Source organism: Propithecus coquereli, unplaced genomic scaffold (assembly GCF_000956105.1).
Source record: "Propithecus coquereli isolate 6110/MARCELLA unplaced genomic scaffold, Pcoq_1.0 Scaffold163, whole genome shotgun sequence".
NCBI classification, from domain to species: Eukaryota; Metazoa; Chordata; class Mammalia; order Primates; family Indriidae; genus Propithecus; species Propithecus coquereli.
In genome coordinates, this window is record NW_012140858.1 from 1586181 (window position 1) to 1596064 (window position 9884).

The 9884-nt window shown below is 33.7% G+C and overlaps 1 protein-coding gene across 1 annotated transcript in view; it reads right to left on the reverse strand.

Moving 5' to 3' along the window:
- LOC105807708 (chromosome unknown open reading frame, human C9orf84) overlaps positions 1–9884 on the reverse strand; it is a 128942-nt gene that overhangs the window by 84975 nt on the left and 34083 nt on the right. Inside the window, exons 6-8 of the mRNA XM_012641133.1 lie at positions 9102–9203; positions 7876–7984; positions 4416–4510 (exon numbers count right to left, since the gene is read on the reverse strand). Coding sequence (XP_012496587.1) covers positions 4416–4510; positions 7876–7984; positions 9102–9203 — 306 coding nt within the window. The remainder of the gene's footprint in view (positions 1–4415; positions 4511–7875; positions 7985–9101; positions 9204–9884) is intronic.

Genomic DNA, 9884 nt, shown 5'->3' on the forward strand with positions numbered 1-9884 from the left:
CTCAGGCTGGTCTCAAACCCCTAAGCTCAAGCAATCCTCCTGTCTCGGCCTCCCAGAGTGCTAGGACTACAGGTGTAAGCCACCATGCCCAGCCTAGAATTTTGAATTTTGAAACCCTAATTTTGGAATGGTGCTTTTTATAATGACAGTAATAATAATGATAAAAATAAGAAACTAACAATACAAATACTAATATTAATAATAGTAATTATTAGTTACTAAAAAACATCTGCTAAGTGCTTTCTTTATATGCACTATTCTTAATTAATCCTAAAATGATCCTATGAGATAAATACAATTTTTAATTGCTTTATTGAAGTATAATTGACAGGCAATAAGTTGCTTATATTTAGAACAAAAAAACTGATAAGTTTTGATATGTATACATTCATAAATCCATTACCATAATCAATACAATGGATATATTCATTATCTTCCAAAGTTTCCTCCTGCCTTTTTATACCTCCTTCTAATCCTCCCCATTCCCCTACCCTGTCCCACTGTTTAGCTTCCTGCCACCATAGATTAAACTGCATTTTCCAGAATTTTATATAAATGAAATCATATCATATGAATTCTTTTTTGTCTGACTTCTTTCATTCAGCATAATTATTTTGAAATCATCCATGTTGTAAGTATCAACAGTTCATTCTTTTTTTAAGATGGAAATAATTATAGATTCACATGCGGTTTTATGAAATATTAAATAATAGAGAGATCTCTTGTACACTTGCCTAGTTACCTCTAATGGTAACATTTTGGATAACTGTAGTATAACATCACCTTAGTATACTGACATTGAAACAATTCACCAATCTTATTCAGATTTTCTGTTCTACCTGTACTTGTGTGTATGTATGTATTAAATTCTATGCAATTTTTATCACCAGTGTAGTTTTGTGTATCCCTCATTGCATTCAATATACTGAACAGTTCCAAATCACAAAAATCCTGCCTTTTGCCCTTATATAACCATGCCCACCTCCCTCCTACACCTACCCTCCAGTCACTAGCCCCTGGTATCCACTAATCTGTTCTCCATTTCAAAATTTTGTCATTTCAAAAATGTATAACTAAAAATCTTCTGCAGAGCAAAGGAAACAATCAACAGAGCAGAGAGATAACCTACAGAATGAAAGAAAATATTTGCAAACTACGTATCTGATGAGAGGTTAATATCCAAAATATATAAGGAACTCAAACAACTCAGCAACAAAAAAACAAATACAAATGGCCAACAGGTACATGAAGAAGTGCTCAATATCACCAATCATCAGGTAAATGCAAATCAAAACTACAAGGAGATTATCTCCTCATCCTAGTTAGAATGGCTACTATCAAAAAATCAAAAGTGTTGGCAAGGATGTGAAGAAAAGGGTACACTTATACACTTCTAGTGGGAATGTAAATTAATACAGCCAATATGGAAAACAGATTGAAGGTTCCTCAAAAAATTAAAAATAGAACTATCACATGATCCAGCAATCCTACTACTGGGTATACATCCAAAGGAAATGAAATCAGTTATGTTGAAGAGACATTTGCACTCCTGTTTATTGCAGCACTAGTAATAATAGCCAAGATATGGAATCAATCTACATGTCCATCAACAGATGAATGGATAAAGAAAATGTGGTATATATGCACAATGAAATACTATTCAGTTTGTCATTTGAGGCAACATGGATGAACCTGGAGGACATTGTGTTAAGTGAAGTAAGCCAGGCACAGAAAGACAAATACCACATAATCCCACTCATGTGTGGAATCTAAAAAGTCATTCTCACAGAAATAGAGTTTAGAATAATTACCAGAAGAGTGAGAAGGGACGGGGAGTGGGGATGGGAAGAGATTGGCACAAAGTTACAGTTATATAGGAAGAATAAGTTTTGGTGTTCTATTGCATAGTAGGATAATTAGAGTTAACAATATATTGTATATTACAAAATAGTTTTTGGCTCCTACAAATAAAGCTGCTATAAATATTCACGTATAAGTCTTTGTATGGACATAAGCTTTTATAAAATAGAAATTATTATTATTATTTCCATTGGATGAAGAAATAGCCTCAGAGTGATTAAATTACTTGGTAATTATATAGCTAGTAGGCAGTGGAGTTACTATTTGAGCTCTTGTCTTTTTTTGGTTTTGTTTTCATTTCTGTATTGTGAAATATTCAATTATACAAAGGGCTATATGTAATATAAACATTAAAGAAAAATAATAGAATGAACAAGTATACACCTACTACCAAGAAAAGAAATAAAATATTATCCTTCTCCCAAACACTGGGAATTTTATGAGGCTTATAACTCTCATATTTCCTTTTCCAATCCAGCATTTTTTGTCCTTATACAAATCTAAGCAAGTATTATTATTGATGTTAGTGTCAATACATATATGTACATCTATTCAAATATCTTTCCTCATCATTCCTTCTTATGTCTCAGACTTTCCATCAGGGATTGCTTTCCTTCTGCCTGAAGTGCATTCTTTAGAGTTTCTTTTGGTTTAGGTCTGTGACATTTTATTTTCCAGAAATATCTTTATTTTACTCTTGTTACTGAATGATAGTTTTGCTGGGCATATGACTCAAGGTTGACAGGTTATTTATTCTCAGCACATTGATGACATTATTCCACTGTTTTCTGGCTTTCACTGGTGTCACTGAGAAGTAATTTGTCATTTTTCTCTTTTTCTCTCACAAGATCACTTTGTTTTCTTTGGTAATGTACAGTCATTATGATGTCTTTAGGAGTGGAATTCTTTTTATCCATCCTGTATGGAAATCACTGAGCTTGATAAATCTAAGGACTGATGTTATTCAACAATTCTGGAAAATTTTCAGCCATCACTTCAAAAATTACCTTTCTTATCTTCTCTATTATCTCTGTCTGGATCTCTGATTAGATACATGTGCAATCTCACTCAATCCTTCATTTTTTAACCACTCATATATTTCATCTCTTTGTTTCTCTGTACTAGATTCTAGATAATTTCTTCAAATCTTTCAGTTCATTAATCCTTTTTTCAGCTGTGCCTATTGAACTCATCCACTAAGCTTTTAATTGTTTCTTTTTTATTTCTAGAAGATTTATATGGTTCTTTTGCAAAGCTGTTTGGTTATTTCTTTTGTTCCTTGTTCATATTTCTTTTCTCCCTCCCACTTCCTTTTTTTTTTTTTGCTTCAAATGCATATTATACTATATGTCTGATATTTCTAATACATGATCTGATTTTGATGTCTGTTGTTTCTGCTGGATCTCACCTGTGATGCCTAATTTATTTTGTGATTTTTGTCTGTTAGCACATATTTCTTTGAACTTTGTGGAAGTTCTCTGAAGCATGGGCTGAAGTGCATTCCTCCAGAAAGGATTTATTTTCTTCTAGAAAGGATTTGCCTTTGTTTCTCTACATATTCTGGGGGGTACTGTCAACCTGGGACCACTTTAAAATTAAATCATCACCTGTTTTTAAATTATATAGGTGGTTTGAATTCACACTGTAACCTAGCACGATGGCTGCCTTCTGGTTAAAGGTACTTAAGCGGAGATTATTTTTTTCTTTTCCTCTCCTCCAGCTCCAAGGTAGAAATAGACAAATTTATTCAGTGTCCCTTTCTGTGTAGTGGCTTATTTTTGTTTGCTCTTATTTTGATAGCATACTTGGTTGAACTCCCAGTTTTATACAGCGGTCCCTTATTAGACTCTCCACGTAGGATATTTCTTGATGCTGTGCTCCATGCAGATATCAAAAAAAGAAGCTCAAGGTCTCCACAGTTTAGCAGAAACACTTGGAGTGAGAGCCAGCTTTGGTGCTTACTTGCTTTACAAGGTTACTGTTTTCACTTTTTTTGGCCTCCATATGCAACTCAGTGATTCATTTAAAAATTTTTAAGAAGAATACTTTATCCAGATTTTCATTTCCATAATGGAATAGGTCAGACACAGAAAAGAGATTATATGTGTGAGATTTATATTCAACTCAACATTATTTTGTTAAACTATAAATACATTTTGTTAAAATGTTTTTAAATATCCTTTTTGGAAAGTTTGGGAAACCAAAAAATTTAACATTAATTTTAACATTAGCTATGTGGAATTTTTTTTTTTTTTAACAACCAACTCACAAACTCAGAAACACAAACTATAGTATGCGACTGTTTTATGTACTACCTGTATTTTTTTCTTTTATTTTCCATATATAGGGATTACTGAGAAAATCAGAGTGATCAAGATCTTGTCATATACTACTGCATTTAGCATAATGAGCCTTCTGGCAGATAATCTGGATATTTTAGCTTTGTGCTAAGTTATATATTCTGTGTTAAGAAATGGTCAAAGAAAAATAATATTCCACATTTCTACTGATTATATCTTTTTACCTATACTTTCTATTTAGCAATTAATATTTACCTGTAAGCAAAAATGAGTTCAAAGAGCTTCTGCAGCTTCCTAAGTGCCACACCATACAATATTTCTTTGCTGATTTTTTAGCAGTAAGCAAACTACTGAAAAAAGAAGAGTTAAAGTTTAATACATTAATAATATTGAGTCTTTTTGTATAATAAAATTTTATTAGAATTTTTTACACTCAAAAGCAAGTGAAAAATTAACTCGATTTTATAAATGTAAAATGAAGCAGAGTTCCATAGATCAGATAACAAATACAGGCCAGGCGCGGTGGCTCACGCTTGTAAACCTAGCACTCTGGGAGGCCAAGGCAGTAGGATTGCTTGAGCTCCGGAGTTTGAGACCAGCCTGAGCAAGAGCGAGACCCGTCTCTACTATAAATAGAAAGAAATTAGCCAAACAACTAAAAATAGAAAAAATTGGCCAGGCACAGTGGCGTGTATTTGTAGTCCCAGCTACCTGGGAGGCAGAGGCAGGAGGATCACTTGAGGCCAGAAGTTCGAGGTTGCTGTGAGATAGGCTGACGCCAGGGCACTCCAGCCCGGGCGACAGAGTGAGACTCTGTCTCAAAAAACAACAACAACAACAACAACAAAACCCCCCAAAAACAAATATAGTACTTACTTCCTCCTTCCCTGGGAAGGTTTGGTAATTTGTAAACTCCTTAATTGCTCCTGCTTGCCTATAAGTTACTCCCTCTTCTACCTCCCTCAATGGAACCTGGAGTTGGAGGGGAGCTGACTTGGGAGAGTTTTAGCACTTCCCTCCATAAACTGTGCCAGCTCAAACCCTATAAGCCACCAAAAATAAAATACAATCTAAGTAAAATTACTGTGCTTATCATGAAAATAGCAGCTTCAACAAAATTTTTTACAAAATTGCTGTCCCCAAGTCCATTCTATTAATATATAAAAATTCTGGAACCTCCACTGGCTGAGGATCGGAACTATGAAATCAAAGTTCTGTCTGTTCTACTTTATCTGGAAGTGGCATGGTCCTAAAGTTTAATTCGGGTCCTTCAATTTTGGTGAGTGTGTGAGTGAATGACGTGCGTCCGTGTGAGTATGTTTGTGTGCTTGGGGGTGCTGGTTGGAGAAGGGAGGAAATATGCATGACATTCAGTGTAAATCACAACTCATCAGTAACTATGAAGTTTCTAGACTTGGTTGGGGAAAGACCATTAATTTATAAGCCCCTTAATCTATGCCCCAAATCTCCCACTACTCCTGAGTTAGAATTGATTGTATTCTGTTTCTCTGTCCATAAGGAACACATATGAGCATGCTAATTATAAGTACTGCTAGTTAAACTTACAGGCTAGGGCAGTAGAAAGCTAGGTTTTATGTCTAAGCCACACAATTTACCTGCATAATCCAAAAATTGGGTCATGTGTTAGAAAATTTAATAATCTACATAATTCTTGAATCTTACCAAGGTCTCTTTGACAACTAGACACCTCAGATTGTAGGCAATTATTTTAAAGTGAAAGAAAGAAATATTCAGGCAAACCATGTCCAGTATAGAGAAATATTTTTACTCTTAGTGAAGCTTTCTAAAAACATGTCTGAATTTGATATATTCTTTGGCCCTAAAAATATATTCACAAGTCAGTAGTCAGTAGTATGGAAATAAAATCTTATGCTATACAGACTTTTCTTTTTAGTCCTGTAAAAGCATAAAATCTTACATGTGGTAGGCACTAAAAACATTTGTTGACTGGGTATTATTTCCAGCCAAAATGTTTTATTCTGAAACAAATTAATTGGGGCCATAAAAATAAGTTAAGGGTACAATAACATTACTTCTTATTTTCCCTTATGTTGTTTTTAAATTTTAACACTTTTTCCTCTTTGTTTTTAGTTTTACAGTTGAGGTATACAATAGTCCCCCCTTATCTGCAGTTTTAGTTACCCGTGGTCAACTGCAGTTCAAAAATATTAAATGAAATATTCCAGAAATCAACAATTCATAAATTTTAAGTTGAACACTGATATGAATAGTATGATGAAATCTTGCACTGTCCTGTTCTGTTCTGCCTGGGATGTGAATCATCCCTTTGTCCAGAATCTATGTCTGTCTATGTCTGTGTCTATGTTATCTGGCCTTTAGTCACTTAGTAGCCCTCTTGGTTATCAGATCAACTGTCACAGTATCACAGTGCTTGTGTTCAAGGAACCCTTATTTTAACTAATGTTCCCAAAGCACAAAAGTAGTGATGCTGGCATATTGTTATAATTGTTCTATTTAATTATTAGTTATTGTTGTTCTTCCTAATTTATAAATTAAACTCTATCATGGGTATGTATGTATAAGTAAAAACAGCATATATATGGTTTGATCACATCCACTGTTTCAGGGATCCACTTGGGGTCTTGCAACTTATTCCTCACAGATAAGGAGCGACTACTGTAAATCCATTTTTAAAATAAGGATTTTTAAGTTTTTATAGTCAGAACCAAATGGAAGTGATTTCTCTTTTGCTGGTGAATATAGTAGTGACGAGACACACTCTCCGGCAACACTAGCCTCCGTGCAAAGGGACTCGTCTAGCCCCCTGCATGAGCTTCCAACAGTGACCTAGGGAACAAATTACCACTCTGCATGGAGATCATCCAGCACTGGCTTGGACTGTGACAATCATAGAGGAATGGGACAACACAGAACAGCTGCATTACAGGCTTTTAGTGCATCTGCCCCTCTCCTGCCAGGTCAATCTTCCAGAGTAGGTCACAAAAGTGCCATCTAGGGATCTCTCCTTCTAAGCAAGAGAGTTCCCAGCAAAGGAGAACAGGTGTGCCACCAATCTATTTGCCCTGAGCTCAAATAAGAGGTTTCAGATGAGAAGAAACCAGCAAAAGAACTCTGGCAACATGAAAAAACAAGCTAGTTTAACACTCCCAAAGTAAGTATCTCAGGAATGAAAAAACAAGCACCACATGTACTCTCCAATAATTTGGAATTAACCGATGGGCACAAATGGGCACAGAGAGAAGTAAAAGCCATTAGAAATCAAGAATGGGGAGGGGGAGGGGTAAAAACCTACCTAACAGGTACAATGAACACTATTCAGGTGATAGGCACACTAATAGCCCTGACTTACGCATTATAAAAGCTATCCATGTAACAAAAACATTTGTACCCACTTAATATTTTGCAATTTAAAAAAAGGAGCCATATTGTGAAAAAAATCTCCTACTCATATTACCAGGTTACTCAATTCCCTTCTGAACATAACCAATATTACCTGTTTCTTGCATATCCTTCTAGAGATGCATTACACATATAAAACCAAATATGTGCATACATATTCATATAGACCCTCAAGTTGCTTACTACAAATACTATACTATCTCTTACATTTTTTCACAAAGACATATTGGAAATTGCCTTTATATGGAGATATTTAATTAAAGATTACTTGTTCTGAATTGCAATTTGGGTTCTAGATATAATCTTTACATACATTTCACCAACAGGAGAAGATGGAAATGTCTGAAGTCCTATACATAACGAATTCACTGAAGAATGTTGGCTTGTTAGGGGTAGATGAGTTAGTGGCATTTCTAACTCTCCTGGAATACATGAAAATTAAAGTTACATAAACATTGAATAAAATTAAGTATAATTTAGGACTTTTTATAAGCAACTTATGTTTGATCATTCTGTTACAACAAAAGTATTTCAATAAAAAGAAATTTGGGTTACTTAACATACAAAGAACATTCTTAAATTTTCATCTATATAAGGAATTACATATATATCACATGGTGTCTCAACTATAATAGTGGTGATTTTTAAAAAATACATTGACAGCTAAATTTTATTGAGTTTACTGTATGTAAGATAAATTCTAAGACCTTTATGTGTATTAATGCTTTTAATTCTCACAGCTTATGTTGTCAGTACGTAGGAGATAGTACTATCTTTATTTCCATACTAAATATTGATGATGTTAACCAAATAGTATTATGGATAGTAATTCTTCACCTTAATGAATCTAGGCTCTAGAAGGCCTAGCACAGAATTATACATTTATAGGGTGGACTTAAAAACTTACTCCTCACTTATTGATAAGTAGTCAGTGTGCTTTTATGACTTTCATAAATAAAGCAGTAAACTTCCAAATAGATGATTAACATGATCCAAATATAAATGTAACTAAATGATCATATCATCAACATAGTTAAGAAGCAACACAATTTGGCATTGCACTGGAACAAAAGATGATTCTGAGATTTCAAATTTGGTAGGATAACAACACTAACAATGATAATGGAGCAGAGAATGGTAAGATTGCTTTGGGAGATTAAAAATTTAAATTTTTAAAAAGCATAACAAAGGTCAACAAGATTGCTAATGCTGATATAAAATATAAAGTTTTATTTACTGAGTTATAATATTTTAAGATTTCTATTTTTAATATTAATGCCGTTTCCTCCATTCTTCTTCTCTAATCTTTGTAACTCTCCTGTATATATTATTCAGTTTTAATGCTGGTAGGATTCTGAGTTAATGATAGTAACAAATATAAAAGGGCAGATAAGAGAAAAAAAGACAACTAGGATTATAATAATCAAATTTTAAACATGAAAATTGACTCATAGTAGACTGTATATGTGAATGTATTGTACTTTTACATCATAAATAGGTAACCCCTGATAAGCTCAATGATCTATTCAAAATTTCTACCTGGTTCACTGTACTCTGGTTCACTCTGGCTTTGGATGGTCAAAATCTCTGTGGAGCTGCATTTCATATCCTCAATGTCAACTGAATGTTTGGTAGTAAGATCTGAAAAAAAAGTGAAGAAACTCTACTACCAGCAAAAGTACCATTAAATTAGTTTTTTATAACCTTGTTCATTGGCTTTTTCCTTTTAAAGTATCTTCATTGCTTTATTGTAGGCCAATTTTCCTTTTAGAATTAATTTTTAGAGGGAAGTAGAGATCTAAACTTCTGAAGAAAATGTTGACTCAGGTGAGTAACTATTGCCCCATGCACACCCCGTTACCCCTCAACCATTAATCAAAATTACCAAAGGAAAATAAAAATGGGAAAATCTACATAATTATTGGAAGCTAAGATAGGGTGGGAAATCCATAAGTCAAAAACTTCAAAGAATGAGATCACTTTGAAGGATTTAATCTCCACCAATATATAATTACTTTCTATGCCCCATTTAGCAGGAATTCTACTTGTTTATATTAATACTGCCATTTTGCTGCTGTCTCTCTCTCTTTCAGCTGTTTGACACATTTTGTCTATCTGTTTATTTTTTAACTTTTGGCTTTCTTTTTTCTTAAGGCACAACTCTTATAAACAACATATGTGGTAGTTCTTTGATTGTAAGACATGGTTTTTCATATTTTGTTGTTTTTGAAATTGTGATGCATCTTACAATTAGTATGTAAATTTAAAATGTTTCTTTCCCTAAAAATTCTTAGGTTGATAATGTGTCTTACAATTAATTGG